General features: G+C 44.7%; 1 protein-coding gene across 1 annotated transcript in view; it reads left to right on the plus strand.

Annotated features, from left to right (window-relative positions):
* Positions 1-3,066: 3,066 nt before the first annotated feature.
* The window catches only part of MROH7 (maestro heat like repeat family member 7), a 57,269-nt gene continuing 37,638 nt past the window's right edge, over positions 3,067-22,697 (plus strand). The window contains 6 exon segments of the mRNA XM_020976919.2: positions 3,067-3,323; positions 3,356-3,860; positions 3,863-4,366; positions 11,207-11,286; positions 12,921-13,000; positions 13,891-14,020. Of these exon segments, the coding sequence (XP_020832578.2) occupies positions 3,126-3,323; positions 3,356-3,860; positions 3,863-4,366; positions 11,207-11,286; positions 12,921-13,000; positions 13,891-14,020 (1,497 nt within the window). The 5' untranslated portion in view covers positions 3,067-3,125.

The raw sequence follows: 22,697 nt of genomic DNA on the forward strand, positions 1-22,697 counted from the left end.
TCCATTTTGCAGATGAGGAACTGAGGCTTAGAGAGGGTTAAGTGACTTGTCCAAGGTCATACGGCTACAGGTAGCATTCTATCCATGGGGCCACCTAACTGCCCTTGATGAACTCATATCACCCGGCCCAGATCAACTACATCCTCTGAAGGGCCCTGAAAGACCTGAGTGATGGGGTGTCTGGGCCACTGTCTGTGAAATCAGAAAGTTCCTGAGAGATAGGAGAGGGGCCACAAAGTGGAGGACAAATATGGTCCAGATTCTCAGAACAGGGAAGTGACCAGGGTCTGCAAACTACAGGACTCTGATTCCTGGGGAAATTCATGAACACGTCATTTGAGAGATGGTTGGGGAGAATCCAGACAGTGAAGGGGTGATTCCTACGAGGAAGCCTGGCTTCATCAAGAAAACAGGTCATGCTCATTTTCTTTATTGGGCAGAATTGTTAAAATCATAAAAGAAGAGAGTGCTGTTTACCCTAAATTTTGGAAAGCTTTGGATAAAGTATCTCATATTATTCTTTGGGAAAACATGGAGAGATGTGGATAGACAAGAACAGTATTAGACAGATTCAGAGTTGGTTGGATGGCTGGATTTAAAGAGTTGCTTTCCTGGTTCAATGTTGTTGTGACCCAAAGTCTTTGGGGGACGGGGAGACATAGGGATCTGTGCTTGGCTCTGTGCTGTTTTAACGTTTTCTCGATGACTTGAACAAAGGCATAGATTATATGCTCATTAAATTCTCAAATGATCCGGAGCTGAAAGTATCACAAACACACCGGATGATAGAGTCAGGATCTGGAAGAATTCAGACTTTAGCATCAGGCTGAATCAAAGATGAAATTCAATAGAGATTTTATGCTCAGACACAAAAAATTTAACTTCGTGAGTACAGGGTAGGGAAGTATAGGTAGACAATAGCTGTTCTGAAAAAGATCTGAGGATTTTAGTGGACCCCAAGCTCCATGTGAGCGATGTGGCTGCTAGACAAGCTAGGGAGACCTGAGGCTGCATTGAGACACAGGGCTTCCCAGCATAGAGAGGTGATGGCTTCACTGTCTTCTACTCTGGCCAGAGCACACTGGGAGGATTGTGTCCATTTCTAGGGACTTTGGTTTAAGGAGGACAGAGACAAGCTGAAGGGTGTCCAGAGTAGGACAGCCAGATTGGGGTGAAGCAGTTTAAGTTCATGTCACATGAGGTTTGATTGAAAGAACAAGGCACGTATAACCTGGAAAAGAGAACAAGGGGAACGTGAGAGCTATCTTCAAGTACTGGCTGTAATGGTGAGAAGGATTACATTTGCTCTTTACAGCCTGGGAGGGCAGAACCAGGAAAAAGGGGGAAGTTAACAAAGAATCCAAGTGGAGCTTGATGTCAGGAAGGAAAGGCAACAAGGGCAGAAAGGTTTGTTTGGCTGAGTTTGTCTGAGAAAGGGGAGAGGTAGTGGGGGAAAGACACGGTGGGGGGGGATGGGGAGCGAGAAAGGGAGAGAAAGAGGGAGACAGAGACAGAGAGAGACAGAGAGAAGAAGGGAAAGAGAGAAAGGGAGAGAGAGAGGGAGGGGGGAGAGAGAGACAGAGAGACAGAGAGAGACACAGACAGAGAGAAACAGACAGTGACAGAGAGGAAGAGAGAGAGAAAGGGGGACAGAGAGAGGGAGAGGGAGGGAAGGAGAGAGAGGGAGAGAGAGAGAGAGAGAGGGAGGGGGAGAGAAAGAGAGAGAGAAACAAAAGAAGGGAAAGAAAAGAGAGAAAGAAAAAGAAAGGAAAGAAGGAAGAGGATAGTTTCAGGAGACAGTCAGGTCTAGGCAAAATTGTTTAAGACTGGTGAATGCTTGAACCTATCTATAGGCAGTCTGGAAAATTAGGGAGAAGTGGGCTGGAATGAATGAGAGGACAACCTGTTGGAATAGACAGATTATTGTGAAGAAAAGACAGGGGGGCAGCTAGGTGGCACAGTGGATAGAGCACCAGCCATGAAGTCAGGAGGACCTGAGTTCAAATCCAGCCTCAGACCAAACACTTGACACTTACTAGCTGTGTGACCCTAGGCAAGTCACCTAACCCCAATTACCTAAAAAAAAAAAGCTGGAGAGGGAAGGGAGTGCAATTGGGTGGTCACAGGGTTGGAGTTAACAGCGTCAAATTGTGCCTTTGGTCAATGAGGAAGAGGGGGTCTGGGAGTGGGCTGCCATATTGTAATGAAGTACTCCTGTCCATTCTTCACGATGGGTCCAGGAAACCCTCTTCCTGACACTCTTTTCTTACTCGTCCTCAGGGGCTGCTCCAGTTTGAGGACACCATGTGTGCAGGTGAGATGGCCTTGGCAGCCGCTCTGGAGAGGGAGCACCTGCATACTGGTAGGGAGGAGGGGTGATCCAGCTGATCTGACTGGAGCACTGTTGGGCCGGCCTCAGGTTTCCTCATAGCATGTTGAGGGTTATGTGCTGCTCTGTGAATGGGAAAAACTTCAGTGCAGACTAATGGTGTGGCCATTCACAGAGTGTTTTCTGGAGCAAATTAGCATTTCTCTGACTTGGAGCTTACAACCGTTTCCTGTGCTTCTGTATCCTCTAAAGACTCCAAGCTGCTCAGTGTCTAGAGCCATGTGAATTTGAGGGAGCACATGGCTTAAGGGGAACCTCTGGCTCCTCCCAGGCTTGGTTCAAACATTACTCATTCTTACTCGCCCCACCCTCCCTTTTGCTTTTCCAGCCTCATCTATGAGCTGGTTGGAAATGTGGTCACTATTTGTGAGGCATCTGCCCAATCATTTTTTAAATGAAGGTTGTATTGGTGTTCTTTTCCCTCCGTCCCTATAACTTCCCAACAGCTCTTCAGTGCCCCCATCGCCTCAGTAGAACCCTCCTTTGTAACAAAGAAGTTCAGTCAAACAAAAGAAATACCTGGCTAGATTAGCTGGGGAGGTATGCCTCATTCTGTACCTCTAGCCCACCACTTCTCTGTCCCAAAGTGCCCCTCCTTCCCCCCCCCTCCTCTTTAGTGTAGAAGGGCAGGAGGTCCATAACCTTTCCCTTCTTCCAGGGGAGCTGCAGAGTGCTGGACAGTTGGCTTTTGGAAGGAAGAAGGGGGCAGTAGCTTTTAGAGTCCCAGGAATCAGGCATGGACCTGAATCCAGACAGGAGCCCAGACTTCAATAAGAGCTCCAATATGACCCCCAGTCCAGACATGGGCCTCTTCCCAGCCTTGGGCATATCCCTGGGTCCCAGGGATATGGGTCCCAGCACGAGTAAGACCCTGGCTCTCAATGTGGACAACACGCCCAGACTGGACTCTAGTGGAGTCCTGACTCCAACTTCTGTGGGAGTGATTTTGAGAATCTGGACTCAGAGAGCAGATCTCAGCATAACGCAGACCTGGCCATTGCTCTGACCTCCACCGAGGTCCAGGGCCCCACCTCCAGCAAGACTGTCAGCGTGGAGTCAAACAGTACCTTCAGATCTGGCTCCAACATCACCAGTGCCCCAGCCCTTAGCATGGTTCTTGTGTCAAGCAACCAGACTTCCACTCCCAGTTCCAATATCATGATTGCCCCAGACCCCAGCCTGAACCTTCTCCCAGGCCAAGAGGCTGACAGGCCCAGTCCCAGCTCGAACATGCCCCTTGTACCAACTCTTTCTTCCACCCTCCTTGAGCATAAAATTCCCAGTACCCACAGGGCCTTGGAACTGAACTCCAATAGCACCTCCAAGACCAGGTTAGCCAAAGCGAGCCTGAGCCTGAGCCTGACTTCTGAAAAGGCCTTGAGTCTGAATTATGACACTGGTTCCCTGACTGGCTCTACCAGTGCTCAGCCAATGACTTTTGACTCAACCTCCAGTCCTAACTTCCAAGGAAACTGGGCCAGGAAAATGTCTCGAGGCCAAGCTCCAACCCAGTCCTGTCTCCCTTCTCCAACACGACCCCCAGTCCTGGCTCCGGGAGGTCTCTGGGTTTGGGGATAGGCAACATCTCCAGGTCCAGTTCTAGCACGGACCAGTCTCCACCCCCAAGTCCAGCCTCCAGGAAGACCATGACCATGGCAATGGGCAATACCAATGAGGCCTTTAATTCTACTTTGGCCAACAAAACTACTTCAGACTCCAACATCGCCAGACCCAACTCACTCATGGCCCTTGCACCCATCACCTGCATGTCCCTGGTGGTCGATGACAGCCAGGGCAAGAGAGCCGATGCAGGCTGCATCCTAACGGACGTTTCCTGTGTGACCCTGACAATCAGCCAGGGTGAATCAGAAGACTTCAGGATGCCCATGAGGTGTAACAACAGGACAACAGAACTCAAGAGGAAAATGGAAAAGTCTGTCCCTGAAGACACCTACACCTATCAGACCGCATCTGACGGTAAGGAAACCCAGAGCTTTGCACGGAGATCTCAAGGCTCTGGATCCACTAGAAGTACCCTAGGGTCACCTAGTCCGACCCTCTAACATTATATGTGGGTAAATTGAGGACCAGAGAAATGAGAAGAATTGACCCAGATCATGGAGTAAGTTAGTGGCAAAGCTGGGTCTTGAACCCAGGCCCTTAGACTCTGAATCCAACATTCTTTCCCCTGAGCTCGTGAGGAGGAGGCCTGGTCTGAGAGCCAGGGGGCCCAGGTTCAAGCCTGGTTCTACTGTAAATCTCTTTGAGGTCATAGCTATATCTTTTTTTCTAGACCTCAATTTCCTCATCCACGAAATGGAACCAAAAACTGTGGGTACACAACAATCTAACCCACTCTCCCACCCACACTACCTGCTGCCCTGAAATCTTTGCCCTGATTGATGAAGAACAGGGTACTGAGACACAAACTCATGGATATGACAACCCTTTAAGCATTAGGGGAAAGCTCATTATACTGAGAGGGGAGGAAGGAGGAAAAGGGAGAGGGGGAGGGAGGGACAGAGACAGAGACAGAGAGGGAGGGAGGGAGAAAGGGAAGAAGGGAGGTAGAAGGGAGGGAGAAGTGAGGGAGAGAGAGAGAAGGGCGAGGGAGAAGGAGAGGGAGAGGGAGGAGGAGGGAGGGAGAGAGGGATATAGAGGGGGGAGGGAGAGGGAGAGAAGGAGGGAGGGAGAGGGAGAGGTGGGGAGGGAGGGACAGAGACAGAGACAGAGACAGAGAGGGAGGGAGGGAGAAAGGGGAAAAGGGAGGGAGAAGGGAAGGAGAGAGAGAGAAGGGGGAGGGAGAAGGAGAGGGAGAGGGAGGGGGAGGGAGGAAGAGAGGGATATAGATGGGGGAGGGAGAGGGAGAGAAGGAAGAAGGGAGGAAGGAGAGAGGTGGAGAGGGAGAGGGAGAGGGAGGGGAGGAGGGGGAGGAAGAGAGAAATATAGAGGGGGGAGGGAGAGGGAGAGGGAGGGGGAAGAGAAGGGAGGAAGAGAGGGATATAGAAGGGGGAGGGAGAGAAAGAGGGAGGGAGGAGGGAGACAGAGAGGGAGAGAGGAGGGAGACAGAGAGGGAGAGAGAGAGTCCCCACAAGCCCAGAGTAATAGGAGCAAGCATTTACAAAGCATTTTGAGGTTTGCAAAGCACTCTACTTGCATTGACTCTCACAAAAAACCTGTTTGATCTGTGTTATTATTATCTCCATTTTACAAAAGAGGAAACTGAGACTTAGATGAATTGACTTGCCCGGGGTCATACAGCTAGCAAGTGGCAGAGCTGCGATTTGAACCCAGGTCTTCCTGACTCTTCCACACTGTCCAGGGTTCTAAATGGCTGCATGTGATGCTTGAGGAGCTGAGGAGCACAGACAGGGCCTGGAGAGGGGCTGACAGGCTCAAGATTATCAAAACGGGGAAAGAAGGACTGGTGAACTTGGATTGTCTTATTGGCAAAATTCCAGAATAGCTCATGAAAAGGGGCTTCATGGAGCATTTAGGAAAGGAGAAGTGTTTCCAGAAAGCCAGCACAGGGTCACTGAAAGCAAGTTTTGCTAGACTACCCTCGTTTTCTTTGCTGACCATTACTGAGCTAGCAGATGGGGGAGAGGGAATCCCATTGGCAGAGAAGACTTATTTGGACTTGGACAAAGCGCAAGATGGTCATGGAGAGAGATGGGCTGGTTGAGGGGAGAGTCTGGAAGACACGGAATGACTGTCAATGACTGCGTGGGAAGAGTGGTAATTGACACACATCGACCCTCCTTCCCCCAACAAAATTTCCACTCGTCAATATCTCCCCCTGCCACAAACTATACTTACTCCCAGCTCTGGGACTATTGGTTTATTCCTGAACATTTTTTCCCCTCATGCAGAGACCACTGGGGGCTCAGAAATGGTGACAATGAGGTATCTACAAATGCCACAGTCTGTCACCACAGTCCCCAATCCAGACATGAGGCTGCTCCCCCAAATGCTCCTATCCCCCCACGGAAGGACGCTGGGAGCCAGAGCTGTGTGTGATCCCGAGAGTGTTTTAAAGGATCGGCAGAATGAGCCATCCTCTGGGGTGGCTGCTTCTTCCATGCTTCTGTCAAACCAGACTCATGCCCCAGACTTGTTTTTGCTGTTTTTTCAATTGTGGCCAACTCTTTGTGACCCTTTTTGGGGTTTTCTTGGTGAATATACTAGAGCAGTTTATCATTTCTTTTTCCAGTTCATTTTACAAATGAGGAAACTGAGGCAAACTGGATTAAGTGACTTGCTCAGGGTCATACAGCTAGTACGTCTGAGGTCACATTTGAACTCAGGCCTTGCAGATTCCAGACCCACTGCGCCACTTAGCTGCCAAACTTGAGGAGCTACCTAACTACCGAGTTTCACACCGTACATATACTCTTTTCACAAACATCTGTTCATTGACTGACGGTTCCACAGGCACACCTACAGGCCAGTGTTTCCACTAAACCTCCACTCACCAGAATCTAGAGCACCTCCTGAACCCTCTCTTAAAGCCCAGAGAATAATGAATGATTTCTGATGAGGCATAGGGATTAGTGGATAGCAGTCCCATGAAAACTAGTCTTCAATTCACAGTTGTCTGCTTTCTTTTGGTGTTCTCATACTTTGTTTTTAAAGGCCCAGAAGAAATGTGACTTGCCCATGGTGATATAGACAAACTCTAGGGTTCAGACCTTGAGTCTGTAGGCACAGGACTTCCCACACCAGGACACCAAGTCTTACCTGGCAGCAAGGCATAAGAATATTCCACACCAGGTTCACATCATTATAACTGCTACTTTGACATTTTATGCTTGGATTTTTACTAAGCAACTAACCCCTTTCTGCCTGGGAGCATTTCTTTATATTCTTTTCACAGGCAAAGAATATGTCTACTTGTCTTAGCTCTCTTGCTTAGCTTTACCAGAGGGAGATCCACCAGGGAAAAAAAGAAATATTAGTCCTCATGTCTACAGAACTTGAGATTTATAAAGTACTTGGTTCCTGTCAGTCCTGGGAGACAGATAGTTAATGAGGAAACTGAGGAATGAGGAAGCTTCTCTGGTGAGAAGGGTAGTACTAACTTGCCCAGTGGCACAGTGGTACAACTAGAGCTAACACCCTAATCCTCTTTAAGAACCCCTAAGTCCAGGGCTCCTCTCTCTACACTACAGCTCCTAGATTTCCCATCTGGAAAAAAAAAAGAAACAAGACAAACCACAAAATCATGTTTCTATGCCAGCTCCACAAAACCACAAGCATTTTCTTCCCATCTGAGTCATTTTCCACTCTATCTCCAAGAAGAGAGCATTCTCTCCACTCCCGGCAATAATCTCTAGCCCAGCTAAGTTGAAATTTCAATAGTTACCGCTTCCCTTAGTTTTTTCCTTCCTAAGGTTGTTTTCTGGAGTGGAACTGCTGGTGATAAATCCAGCCTTGCACCAAAATATATGCGTGTTTCTAAACATAAAACTTAATGTTTTTCTGGAAGAAAGATTTAGAATCACTCCATGATGAAGGACCTAAAAGAAATCACAGTCCCTGTCCTGGAAGAGCTTATAATACGGTTAAGGGGATGAGATGTTCACATATAGAGAAGGTAATTGTATGAAAATTCATTGTATGACTTTGAGCAAGTCATTTCTCTAGACCTCTTTTTTCACCTGTAAAATGAGGAAGTTAGATTTGCAGCTCTAATAGTCTGTATTTTATATTCCAACATTTGATATTCAAAGGGCCCTTTCAGCAGATAGTCTGTGTTCTAAGGTGCCTCTCACCTTTGACATGCTGTGTTAAAGATCCCTCCCAGTTAGTCTAGCATTCTGTATTTTTTGTTCTAAGGTCTCTCCCAGTCTGACATTCTCTGCTCTAAGGCCCCTCCCAGCCCTGACATTCTGAGATTCTATGATCTTCTGACTTCCTAACACTCACCCAGAGATTCAGAATGAAGCTCTATCGACAAGTCTGCTCCATGGAATTTCCCAAGCCTAGGCCTGTTCAGAGGCCCTCAGGAACAGCCAGCACTCTGACTCCTAGTCTGGGTCCTGGAGTGTCTCTGGCAGAGGCAGGAGATTGTGTGACCAGCCTGTGCCCTCCAAAGTCCCCACCCCACATCTCTTTCCCTGTTAGGGAGTGATGGGAAGAATTTAACTCTCCTTCTTCTCTCCCATGCTTTGAATTGGAGACATCCAGAGATCTATGTTGAGGCTGCATCAAGCCTCCCCGAGGAGAAGGAGTCAAGAGAGAATAGCAGATATGTAGCGCAAGCATCATAAGCATGCCATCTCTGCCTGCATCCAAGTCACTGATAAAATGTTGAACAGCACAGGGCCAAGGACAAATCCCTGGGGCACTCCACTAGAGACCCCTCTTCCTCTACAGGGAAGGGCCCTGGCTCTCTGCTCCATCTGTCTGTCTCCTTCTGGGAAACTCTGGACATCTGACTCCTCCCTGCTCAATGACCCACACAGGGCCCTGCCCACATGTCCTCGTAGAGGGGATCCTTGCAGGGGTCTTCTCACAGGGCTGAGCCTCACAGAAGACCCTGGGGTTTGGAGCAATCCCCACTGGTCCTGCCTTTCCATTGTTTGCTCTTACCTTTGCTATGCTCCTGATGTGTTTAGGACCCTTTGGCAGGCGCTGTGTGAGATACATGACATAATCAGAGTCTTTGAATGACAGAATGAGGAGGAAGCCTGAAATATAGAATGTTAGAACTAGAAAGGACCTTAGAACATAGAACATTAGAGTGGGGAAAGGTCTTAGAACACAGAATGTTAGAACACGGGATGTCAGAGCTGGAAGGGACTTTAGAACATAGAATATCAGAGCTGTAAAGGACCTTAGAATACTGCACATGGAATGTTAGAAAACAGAATGTCAGAGCTGGAAGGGACCTTAGAACACAGAACATCAGAGATGGAAAGGATCTTAGAATACTGAACATGGAATGTTAGAACACAGAATGCCAGAACTGGAAGGGACCTTAGAACGTAGAACATTAGAGCTGGGAAAAGACCTCAGAATATAGAACACAGAATGCTAGAATATAGAATGTTAGAGCTAGAAGAGACCTTAGAACATAGAACATTGGAGTTAGGAAAGTCTTAGAACACAGAATGTGAGAACACAGGATGTCAGAGCTAGAAAGGACCTTTGTTAGGACACAATGTCAGAGCTGGAAGGGACCTTAGAACATAGAACATTAGAGTTTGGAAAAGACCTTAGAATTCTGAACACAGAATGCTAGAACATAGAATGTTAGAGCTAGAGGGGACCTTAGAATATAGAACATTGGAGTTAGGAAAGGTCTTAGAACACAGAATGTTAGAACACAGGATGTCAGAGCTGGAAGGGACCTTAGAACACAGAATGCAGAATGTTATACATAGAAGGGCTAAGCTTGGAAGAACCTTGGAACATAGAAAATTAGGGGTAGGGGAGTTCTAGAAGGACCTCTGTCTACTCCTATCCCCAGACTGGGGAAACCCCTCACCCCAGCCTCAAGACGCTAACTGTCCAGAGGGGGAGCCAAGCCATCCCCTAGCAGCCCCAGAATGTTAGAGCTCAAAGGGACCTTGGAGATCCTTTGCTTTGAACCCCAAATTAAAGCTATGCAGTGAATGAGAAGCTCATCTGGGGTCTCCAGGCTTCCAGTCCCAGTGTTTTCTCTGTATCACTGCCTTCCATAGAGACATGTGCCAGGCAAGTCTACGCTAACAGCCAAGTGTCACATAGGGGGAGGATCGCTGTGGGGTGGGAGGGTCAGCAAAAGCTTCCTGGATCCTGAAGGACAGGCAGAATTTGGGTGGGCTCAGAGGGAGTCATTCTGTGTCCCACTCTCCAGGGGTCAGGCTTTATTTGGGTGATAGTGACAGCTAATGGATAAATCAGGCAAACTTTTCTCTGCTACTGTGTCAACCAACAGAAAAGAACTCCCAGGCGACAAAGTGCCTTAATCCAGTTGAAATGCACATGTGTCCAGAAGGTTCTCAGTAGCGCTTAAAGTGGGGGTTTGGATGGATGGAGTAGGGGACATACTTTGAATGGGAGGAGAGGGGCACTTCCCTTCTCATTCTGGGCAGGGGGTCAGTCCTCCCATCCCTTTCTTTTCTCTTTCTCTCCAGCTCTCGTCTCTTCTCTGTCTCCCCCAATGGCTGAGCAGTCTCTCAACAAAGCCAGAGACCTTTAGAAATCCAACCAGAAAGGAAAGGCAGGTGGAACTGGCCCTTTTCATCCTTTTTCAGACTCGTGGCCTACTCAAGGTTCACCTGAGTCCTTTTCAGCTCTTCCCCTGCTCCTCTCCCCCTCCCACCCGCCATTTCTGAACACTGATTACGTAGGCCCCATGAGATGGGGTCCCAGTGTGGATACTGGTCCTGGGAAATATAGCCTCCCTGCCTCACTGTCTAGTAACCTATCTACCCAAGACACGGACCCTGTTCCCTCTCCAAATGTTCTTCCTCCTCCAGATGGCTGGGGCCTGAGCTGAATCCCAACTCTTGTTTTTGCTTGGGTGACCTTGATCAAGGCCTCTGTTGAGGGGGTAACTGAGCCTCAGTTTCCTCAACTGTAAAATGAAGGGGTCAGTCTAAATGACTCCTCTGGTCCTTTCAACCCCCCAGTCTGTGATCTTACAACTTTAACATTATGGTGCCTTCCCTGGGTCAGAGGAAGGCCCAGCTGCCCTCCAAGTCCAAACCATGGTCAGCAGCTGAAGAGAAGAGATTCCCATGTTGTCGTGTATCTGCCAGCTCTCTGAGCCCGCGGAGAACTGGGGCTCACCCTGCGGCCTTTTCTCTTTTGCCCTCTGGGAGGAAGAGAATAAGACTGCCCCCGAGGGACCTAAAGAGCAGCTGGACCTGGATGAAGACAAGAGACAGCTGATAAAGAAGACCATGGTGCGGAAGCCTTGTGCTGGTCTGTGGTGCTGGGGAGGTGGGGACCCACTGACAAGCTTACTCACCTGCCTGAGCCCCTGGGGACTTTCTGGGAGGGGCCTTAGAACAGTGAATGTCAGGGCTGGGAAGGGCCTTAGAACAGGGGATGTCAGGGCTGGGAAGGGCTTGAGAACAGAGAAGGTCAGAGAAGGGAGGGAGCTTAAAACTTAGAATGTCAGACCTAGAAAAGTCCTTAGAAGATGGATGTGATCTTGGAAACTAGAATGCTAACAATAAAGATTAGGGGATGGAGGTGATGCTGTCCAAGTTTGTAACTGTAAAATATTAGAAATGAAATGAAATTCCCTTTTCCCTAAGGAGTTAGTAGGTATGATACATCAAATAGCCTGCAGTCCAGGGGACTTTCCCAGTGTGCTACAGGAGATTCAATTTGCCTGTCACATGACCTTGGCCAAGTCACTTGCCTTTTCCCATTTTCCTTACCTGTACTGTACAGTAACAACTGACACCTCTGCAGAGCTTTGGGATTTACAAAGTGACTTATTCACCATCACCCCTTGAGGTGGGGGATGCTCCATTGTCCTCCTCTGTAAGTTCAGGAAACTGAGGTTTAGAGTGCAAACACCTTAGCCCAGATGGCCCAGCTAGGGAGCGTCAGAGCTGGAGTGCCCAGGCTGGCATTTCTCCAAGATTCCACACCAGCCGTGCAAGGTTCTGAGAATCAGATGGTGTGGCTGGGCCTCTGAAAAGTGAGGGGGTCAGAATGAGAAGTTCATTGTTTGCTGGTAGAGGGCTCCCCTTCCCAGCTGATGGATCAGATGATCTCAGATGACAGGGAGCCTAGAATGACTGGCAGACAATGAGAAGCAGTGCTGCCTAGTGGGTAGAGAGCTAGCTTTGAACTCAGAAAGACCTGGATTCAAATCCTACTCCACCCCATATTGGCTGTGTGACCCAGGGTACATCACTTAACTTTTTGGTGCCCTACCAAAGGCATCAAACTTGCAGCCTTCAGGGCCCCAGTAGACACAAAACTCTGGCCATAAATTGCCATAAATTTCAGGGAAGGTGCCTGACTGGTAGAGGGAGCCCTATCCTATCCTATGGCAAGTAATAGGGAGCCATTAATGGTTCTTGAACAGAGACGTGGTAAGTCCGCTTGTAATCTCCAAGAGAACTGCCATCATTGTCCTCCTCTTTGGGCTCAGTGGCCTCCAAGAGCCCTTCCATCCTGAATCTAAGACTCCCCAGTCTGGTGTTCTTTCCTCCATGACACCCCTCTCCATGAGATTTCCAATCTAGAATTAAATGTGTTGGCTTATCCTGTGCCCTCTGCCTGTCACTCAAAGATCAGGCCTTGTGGGAGCCTTCAGAGGCATTTGTTCTGCCCAGCATTGGAACGGGCTGTCTCCTAAGGCAGTGATCTCCCCGTCCCTGGAAGTCTTCAAGCAAAGATTGGATGGTTCTTGTTAGATATTATAGAGGGGATTCCGGTTCCAGATACAGGTTGAACTGGCTGCCCTCTGGAGTCTTTCCTAGCTCAGATTCTCTGCAGTTCCATGTGGGCCCTGTAGGTGAGATGCGGGGGCCTGGGGGGAAGGAGGGCTCATTTGCTCCATTTTTCCCTCCTTCAGAAGCAGATCCAGGAGGAGCCCATGGATACACTCTCCAGTCCTAGCCGGCAGCAGGCCTTGGTGGCCCTGGCCCAGCTGAGGTATGTGGCTCTCCCCTCCCAGGCTTCTCCCTGCCCCACCTGCCCCTAACCCACCACTGTGTCCTAGCCTGAGCCCCCCTCCTTTTCTGACCCAATTCTTCTCCTGCTAAGAGCAGAACCATCCCCACCCTTGTCTGATGTATCTCTTCTAGTGTCTTCTTTAAGCCTTGATCCCCTATTAATCCTCCCAGTGTGAAGAAGGAAGGGTCAGAAGTCTACACTGCCTCCGTGCCCACTCAGAATATGTGTCCCCCTCCCACCTACCATCCCACCATTAGCAGCCTTGGAGACATGTGCCTTCTAACTTTGTTAAGACGTTCTTTAGTGCAATGGAAGAGAGAGTGGAACCAGAATCCTGGCCCCAAGCTGACCCATTCCAAGCCTGCCACAATCTCTATTCTCCCTTCAATAATTCAACTCAGCACACCGTTATTAAGGACCCACTCTGGAGAGGGCAGAGAGGCACCATAACAGGGAGGTGGTGAAACAATTTGGCTCATTTGGAGAGTGGACCTGTAGCTCGTATAAACCAGCAAATTCATGTTAAACACCTACTATGTGCTCAGTGCTGTGTGAAGACTGGGAATGCAAAGGCAGAGAGAAGGGAGAGTGTCTGGTAGGAAAGGTCAGTTTGGCTGAGGGTGCTGGTGGGGGGGTGGGGGGCTGCTAACAAGCCCAGGAAGCCATCTCATTGTAAAGGGCTTTGAACAGGGTGTTTGACTTTGGAGGTAATAGGGAGCAAGGGGAGTTTAAGGGAGGAGGCATAGTCCTTCCATATTTTAGGAGAATGACATTGGCAGTTAAATGGAGGCAGGACGGAGGAAGACCCTTCCAGGAGATAACGAGGAGGCTGCTTCAGTGGCCCCTCCCTCTGTCTCGTTCCTCTCTAGTCCCATCCGGCCGTGCCTGCGAGCAAAGGAGAGAAAGGAGCTGGTGGCCGTCTGCGTGAGGAGTGTGTTCTCCTTACCCTCGGTGCAGACCATGCAGGAGGAGGACAGACCCAATGCTGACTTTATACAGGTGAGACTCAGCTCCCCAGCTGTTCCATCCACCTTCTGTCTTCTCCCAGGAGTGGATTTTTTTCCCTCCCAAGATGCTCGAGGACACCAAGCTTTACCCAAGGTAATCTTTTTTTTTTTTTGGCTAGACAATGGGGTTAAGTGACTTGCTCAGTGTCACACAGCTAGTAAGTGTCAAGTGTCTGAGGTTGGATTTGAGCTCAGGTCCTCCTGACTTCATTCAGGGCCAGTGCTTTATCCACTGTATCACCTAGCTGCCCCATACCCAAGGTAGTCTTGAGGCCACTCTGAAGTACTGACATTGCTCTGTGAATGACCATCTCCTGAGAAAGGTAATCATTCACAAAGGTGCTCACTTAATTAGTAACAGATTCAGAATTTCAGGGGTTAGAGGGGTCCCCAGATATTTTAGTCCAGAGGTGTTCAACTCAGGGCCAATCGACAACGTGGCCAGTAACATCCCAAGTGCCACTGAACCAGATTAAAATGTAATTGGGAAATATTTAACAAAATGAATAAAAATACAGCACAACTCAGACAATGTGAATTTGTGGTTTTCTAAGTCACCACATGGCCTATTTGAGTTTGACCACGCTGCTCTAATTTTACCAAGGAGGTCCAGAAAGGAGAAGGGGATTGTTTCCAGTTCTAGGCACCACATTGTAGAAGGGATGCTTGCAGGGAAGGTCCTTCGGAAGCACTGCCGAGCCAGTAGAATCAACACCAGCTCCAGAGGGACCTGGCTTCAGATCCTGAGTCTTTCACTTGTGACCTGTGTTATCTGGGGCAAGTGACTTAACTTCTCCAGACTTCTGCTCTACCATCTCTCCAGTAGACCGGAGGTTCTGTCAGCTCCAGGTCTGTGATCTCAAGTCGGTGTGTGTCCAGAGGAGGTCTTGACCAGGATGTGGTCAGGGAAGATGATACGTGGTTGGGGGTAGGACAAAGTTGCTGTTTTCTAAGATGTATTTAAAAGGTTGTCATCGGGAAAGGGGCTCAGCTACGTTCCCCTTAGCCCTCGAGGCCAGAATCAGGTCCGGTCGGAGGAAGTCACGGGCAGATTCTGGCTCGGTGTAAGGAAAAACGTCCCAACAATTCGAGTTGTCTCAAAGTGGGAAGGGCTTCAGCAGAGAATAAGCTCACCATCACTGGAGGTCTGCAAGCAGAGTGTGGCTGGCCATTTATTGGAAACATTATGAACAGGATTCATGCTTTGGCCATGAATTGGGTGGAGTAGATGGCCTCTTCCAACTCTGATTTTTTGAGATTGCATGAAGAGCCCAAGGTCACACAATTAATGAATGGCACAGCCTGGGACCTGGAGTCAAGAAAACCTGAGTTCAAATTCAGCCTCCAACACTTACTAACTGTGTAACTCCTGGGCAAGTCACTTAACCTTGGTTTGCCTCTGTTCCTTCATCTGTAAAATAAGGTTAACAATAGCACCTATCTCCCGTGAAGATATGAGGATATGAAGATAAAAGGAGATAATATTTGTAAAGTGCTTTGCAAACCTTAAAATGCTATGCAAATGGCTATTATTATTATTATTATTATTATCTTACTGGGAAAGATCTTCTCCAGGTCCCTGGTCTCCAGACCCTCCCACATTTGGGAAGGCTGTGCCACCTCTCACCTGTGTTACCTGGGACGTCTCTGTGAGCCTCAGTTTAGGAATCTGGGCCTGAAATAGACACTCCCCAAAGTCCCTTCTTGCCCTGAATGCTATGGTTCTACAGATGCTGCATCAGTGAAGAGGACACCCTGGGGCCACCTTCTCTCACCTTCTGAAGCCATGGGGAGTGGGGGCTGTAGGTTGTGGACTGTAGGGTAAGGGACAGAACCAAACTCTTCTCATCTTCACCAGTTCTCTTCCCTCCCCACCCACAGTAGCTGTTCATAAATGTGATCCCAAGTAAAATCCTTTTTGATCCAAAGTAAGACAACATCCACCACAATGATGGCGTGGCACCGTTGGCGCCCTCAGACCCGTGAACAGGAAAGAGTTTAGATGACTCTAAACATGGGCCCTCCTGAGTCTCCAAGAGATTCTCAGAATGAGAAAATGTCGAATTTCAACATCCTAGAACTTTAGAGCCATAGAAACTTAGTCAGATGGAACTCTAGAATGTATGAATCCTAGAACCCAAAGACAAAGGAAACAAAGTACTAGAATCAGAGATCGTTGGGTTGGAGGAACCATAGAACCCCAGAACTTTGGAAAACTATGCAAAATGAAGATTTGGAGTTATAACCTGATAACATCCCAGGTCACAATCTGATAGGTGTGAAATGGTACCTCAGAGGCATGTTAATTTACATTTCTCCAATTATTAGTGATTTAGAGCATTTTAATTATATGATAGCTTGCATTTCTTTCTCTGAAAACTGCTTATTCATATCCTTTGGCCTTTTATCAATTGAAGAATGGCTTTTATTCTTACAAATTTGAATCAGCACCCTCTATATCTTTGAAATGAGAGAAACTTGCTGCAAAGTTGTTTTTCCCTATTTTCTGCTTCTCTTCTCATTTTAGCTACATTGGTTTTGTTTGTACAAAACCCTTCTAATTTTGTATTATCAAAACTATTCATTTTACTTCCTATGAATCTCTCTATATCTTGTTTGATCAGGAATGTTTCCCTTATCCATAGGTCTGATGGATAATTTCGTCCTTGCTCCTTCAATTTGTTTCTGTTGTTAGCCTTTATCTTTAAGTCAAGCACCCATTTGGAGCCTGTCTTGGTATGTGGTGTGAGATGTTGGTCTATACCTAGTTTTTGCCAGACTACTACTTTATGCTTTTCCCAACAGATTTTGCCAAATAGTGAGTTTTTGCTCCAATAGCTGGCATCTTTGGGTTTATCAAACGATAAATTATTGTGTTCATTTGCTTCTGTTTATCGTCTCCCTAATTGATTCTGCAAATCAGCCTTTCTCTTTCTTACCTAGTGCTGAATTGGTTTGATGAGTACAGTTTTTTAGTATATTTTAGGATTTGGTTTTACTAGGTTACCTTCCTTCCCATTTTTTTCATTAATTCTTTCAAAATTCTTGACCTTTTTTCTTCCTGATGAATTTTGTTGTTATTTTTCTAGCTCTATAAAGTAATGCTTTGGTGGTTTGATAGCTATGGCACTAAGTAAGAAAATTAATTTAGGTAGTATTGTCATTTTTATTATGTTAACTTGGCCTTCACATGAGCAATCAATATTTCTCCAATTGTTCAAGTCTCTTTAAATGTATAAACAGTGTATGGTAATTATGTTCATATAGTTCCTGTGGATGCTATGGGTACCTAAGAAAGCTAAAGCAATTTCACTTTGTGATTCCTCTATCTTTCCCCTGACCCTGTTTGTATTGCAACCCTCACCCTGTCTATAACCTTCCTCATTGATGAAATAGCAAGGACAGGTCTACCTATTAGGGTGGGCTTACATGAGATAGCTAACCTGAAAAAGGGATTTTCCTATTACTGGCCTCAGCAACAATCACGGAAAACCATATCCTCTATTCCTTCCCTACTAGCCCTCGACAATAAGCTCTATCCAGTCCTAAGTATCCCATATCCAATCCATCTCCTGCCTAAACCAAAACCTATATAAGCTTTGTCTTTTTGCTACTTTGGGGAGTCTCCATCTGTGCAGGTGGGGTTCCCTTGCTGACAAACTCAGTAAGCCCTCATTTAGTTTTGGTTCTAGTTCTGGTTTGTTCCAGTACCAACAATTTTACCCACAGTAAATGGTGGGAGTGCTAGGATTCCCTAGCAAGACAGAAAGACCTGTGGAATTCTAGGGATCATCACCTGGGAGTACTGTAGACTTCTCTACTCAGCACAGCCTTTGGTATTGAGAACCTGGTGAGTTTTTGTACTCAGGAGGCAAGGATTGACCATGCCACTCTGATCTGCAAATGATAATCTTCCCCATATTATTAATCAGGTCTTGTCTGATTGTTAGTTTGACTCCGATTTAGAAACCATTTCTCTAGACTAATTGGAAAAGACTTCACCAGCAAGTGATTCTATGCATCTGTCTTGTTTTTGTTTTTGTTTGAATGTTTGCATTTGTGAAATGTACAGTATGTTGTTGGCATTGTCTGTGTTTGGCGTCTTGGTAAAATCAAATCGACCTTCCTGTGGTCTAATCAGCCAAAGGAAAAGGGGTGTAAAGAGTGAAAACTTTTATGCAGAACTTCCAAAGTCTTCAAAAAGGAAGTCTCTCTTCTCTGCATTTCTAACTCAGGCCAAGTTGGGGAGGCAGATGAGAAATATCAATGGAGGGAAAGGAATATTTTTCCTCAGTCTGCAGAAAGTTTTGGCATACTAAACTAATTAGGGACTAAATTTATAACTGAAATCTAAGTTCTTCTTTACTGTGAATTTCCAAAGTATGGTTTGAATGTTTTTATAAATTCTAAAATATCTAAGTGAGTTTGGGGCTACCACTTTGTAAAATTTATTTTAAGGAAGAATAAGAATAAATTTTTGTGGAAATTACATGGAAACAGCACTTAGAACTTTTATCACTTTTTTTTTCTTGGAAAGTGACAGGTTTATTGTTTTAGTGCAAGGGAGGAAGGTTATTTCATAAAACAAAAAGGAATTGAAGCCAGTTTTAAAGCGTTATCAGTGAAGTTCCAAAGTGAAAATAAAAAATGGTTTGCAGTCTGCTATTTCAATTTATCTGGTGCTTAAGGATTGCCTATTATTATATCTTTTCTTGACCATGAAGAGATAGAAGCTTGTTTAATTCTGAGAGCATCTTGAAAAGTAAATAAAATTTAATTTGGGAGAATGTTTTATATTACCATTGCATTTTCTTCTACAAATTATATGACAGAATGTAATTGTTTAGGTAAAGTAGAAGCAAAGTCACCTAAAGATTTTGGAATAGACCATGTATTTGTAAACTCTTGAGAACCCAAAAAAGGTAACAGTATTAATCACACCTATCAGATAGGCTAATATGACAAAATAGGAAAATGATAAATGTTGAAGAAGATGTGGGAAAATTGGAACACTAATGTATTGTTGGTGAAGTTGTGAATTAATCCAACTATTCTGGAGAGCAATTTGGAATTATGCCCAAAGGGCTGTAAAAATGTGCATGCCCTTTGATCTAGCAATACCACTTCTAGGTCTATATCCCAAAAAGATCATAAAAATGCGAAAAGGAGCCACATATACGAAAATGTTTATAGCAGCTTTTTTGTGGTGGCCAAGAATTGGAAATTGAGGGGATGCCCATCAATTGGGGAATGGCTGAACAAGTTGTGCTATATGAATGTAATGCAATACTATGATGAGCAGGAGGACTTCAGAAAAACCTGGAAAGACTTCTATGGACTGATGCTGAGTGAAGTGAGCAGAACCAGGAAAACATTGTACATAATAACAGCAATGTTGTGTGATGAACAACTTCAACAGGCTTAGCTTTTCTCAGCAATGCAATGATCTAAACTAATTCCAAAAAACTCGTGATGGAAAGTGCTGTCCACATCCAGAGAAAGAACTATGGAGTCTGAATGCAGATCGAAGCATACTATTTTTCCTTTATTCTTTTTTTCTTTCTCATGATTTTTCCCTTTGGTTCTAATTCTTCTTTACAATATGACTAATGTGGAAGTAGTTTAATATGATTGTATATGCATGGCTTGTATCAGATCACACACCATCTTGAGGAGGAGGGGGGGGGAAGGAAGGGAAGAAAATTTAAAACTCAAAATCTTATAAAAGTAAATGTTGAAAACTAAAAATAAATAAATAAATAAATGTTTTTTAAAATTTAAAAAAAGTTAACAGTATTGCATTTAATTGGTATTGTGTAATAAAAACTTGTATTAAATTGTAAATGAGAAATTCAGTGATGTGAAGATTAGTTCTATAGCTAGTCTGGAATATGATTGGGGAAATAAAAACTAGAGGGATTAAGAAAGTAGGAGAAGTGTCAAATCAGGATATGAAAAGAGAACAAAAAGGATCCAGTTTCGTTCAAAGGCCACTGGCAGGGAGGGGGTGAAGAGAAGGTTTAAACAAGTAGAGATGAAAGGAGAATGAGTAGAAACCTAAAGTCAAAATCTGTTTCCACTGAGTGTGAGTGGAGGGTTTGAAAGTAAAGGTTTGGAGTTTTGGAAAGAGTGGTTTGAGGGAGGTTTTTGAGCTTGTTAAAATAAGAAGGATATGAGAAATATTGTGTGGTTATTCTTTATCATGTGAAAACTGTATTTGCAACATGGAATTATTTGAAGTTGGTATACTAAAATTCTGTTTTTGAAGGACCATTAGAGGAGTATAATTTAGTCATTACATGAGGAATATAAAATCCTCCTGGACCTTCAAAGATGGAGTAGAGAATATAAGACTGCCACTTTAAATCTTTGGCAGCAGACTTATTGAAAGTAGCAGGCCCTATAATGCAAAATGCTAGCCACAAATGGCCCTGGGGAAATTTGAGATTCTGTGTGATACTATTTGTACATATAGACCCAAATGTTAATGAATTTGTTCTGGCCTCATTTTAAGGGAGATGTGTTCTCCAGTTGGGATAATTGTAATATTTGACCCTTTATAAGTAAATCAGGCCTCAATGGAAAAGACACTTAATATTTGGCAATATGTTTAGAAGCTGCAAAAGTAAGTTTTGTTAAAAACATAATTGGATAAAAGTTATTATATAATGATCTTGAATGCAAGCAGTATAGAATGCCAGAAGTGATCAAATAAATAAAGTGATTTTCTATGTAAGATAATTTGGAAATGTATTCAACTAAATTGATGTCATTTGACTGGCAATAAGTTTTGCTTCATGTTTTGAATGCATAATACTGTGTATGTTATTATCTCGTTTCTAAATTTTCTTGTACTGTGAATTTTGGGAAACCATTGTATAAGAAATGCTGTTAAGAGGATGATGCAATTGTATCATTGGAAAATTTAACTCTTTTGATATGGATGCTGTAAAATTATTCATTGTTATTAGAGGCTATTGTCATGATGTTAAAACCTATCAAGTATTTAATTGGGTCTATTTTAAAAAGGAAGAATATAATAATTACTTACTTTGTGAGAAAAGGAAGAAAAGACCTTGTAAAATCTTCTTATCTATAAACTTGCCACATTTCTTGGGAGCATCTGCTTGGGCAAGGTCACAGAATCCTATGAGGCCTGGGATAGAACTCGCTAAATGTTGTGAATTTCTAAAATTCTAAAATAGTAAATTCTAAAATTTACTGAGAAGATGGAGTCCCCTTTTCCATCACAAATACTCCTTGACAAAGGGTAGAGGGGGACTTACAGGTTTGTTTGCAGTATAGAAGGATTTATGTGATGGTTTGTGATTATAAAAATTATGAAATTATACCTGGAATAGTATATATTAAAGTTACATCTTGAGCAGCTTAGTCTCAACAGACTCCAGTCTTAAAGATTTATTTTTGCCTTAAAGGGTTAATATACGATGCCTTAAGAAACGGATATCCGTTATTCTGGAGATTTACAATCCTCAGCCATTGTTTTTTCTGGGGTTTTGAGTGAGCTATCATATATTCACTATCTTTGTAGAATTCCAGAATGGAATTATTTTCTTGATTTCTAATGATTGATTTTAATGCCAGGATGAGTTTAAACTTGAGAAGAGGAAGAAAAAGATGAAGAAAAGGATGTTGAATGATTTTTTTAAAAAAAGACCTGGTAAATTTTTTATTGTTAACTATTACTGCAACAACATGAAAGAAATAATAACTATATCTAGCTCTAAGCTATGATTAGTGAAACTTGCTATTTGAGGTAAAATCTCTTGGGACTGTAATTTGATATTATCCTGAGTTTTGAATTCAGACGTAATTGCCTGAATGATCATCAAGTCAGTAATCCACCATTTGAGGGAAATGCCATGAGTTGCTCGAAGAGATTGTGATCCAAGAACAGCTAAGGTGGACTTCTGTGTCTGGGAAAGTTACCTTGTATTGGTGAAGGCAGGAGCCTCTTAACTCAGTTTTTCTATTGTGTTATTTCTGTTTGAACAGCAATGTTTCCCATCTGGTTAATCCTAAGCCTGGCTATGACACCCTATGAATAATGCAGAACTTTTCTATATGATTCTCTGTTCCAAAAAATTAAATATGACTCTTACCTGAGATCAAACAGAACTAAGGATACTTTGTCCTGTTATACCTACATGAAATCATTCTGTGCCTTTAGACCTGGAAGAACAGTCTTGGTATTACAATTATGCCCCTCCTTTTTCCATTTGTAGCAAATCTCTTGGGGCAGCTAGGTGGCACAGTGGATAGAGCACCAACTCTGGAGTCAGGAGGACCTGAGTTCAAATCTGGCCTCAGACACATAAAAATCCCTAGCTGTGTGACTCTGGGCAAGTCACTTAACCCCAATTGCCTCTTCAAAAAGCAAAAAAAAAAATGTAGCAAATCTCTCTAACCATAATAGGTAAAACTGTAACATATATATATATATATATATATATATATATATGTATATATATAATATATATATGTATATTACACACACACACACACACACACACACACACACACACACACACACATATGAATCTTGTTGTTGCAATACCCCAGCACCTCTGAATTGCTGTAGGAAGATGCAAGTATAAGGTACCTTATTGTGTAGTCTGCTTTGATGTTCTTCCTAGAACTCTGTTATT

This window comes from Phascolarctos cinereus, unplaced genomic scaffold (assembly GCF_003287225.1).
Source record: "Phascolarctos cinereus isolate Bilbo 61053 unplaced genomic scaffold, phaCin_HiC Scaffold_5;HRSCAF=322, whole genome shotgun sequence".
NCBI lineage: Eukaryota > Metazoa > Chordata > Mammalia > Diprotodontia > Phascolarctidae > Phascolarctos > Phascolarctos cinereus.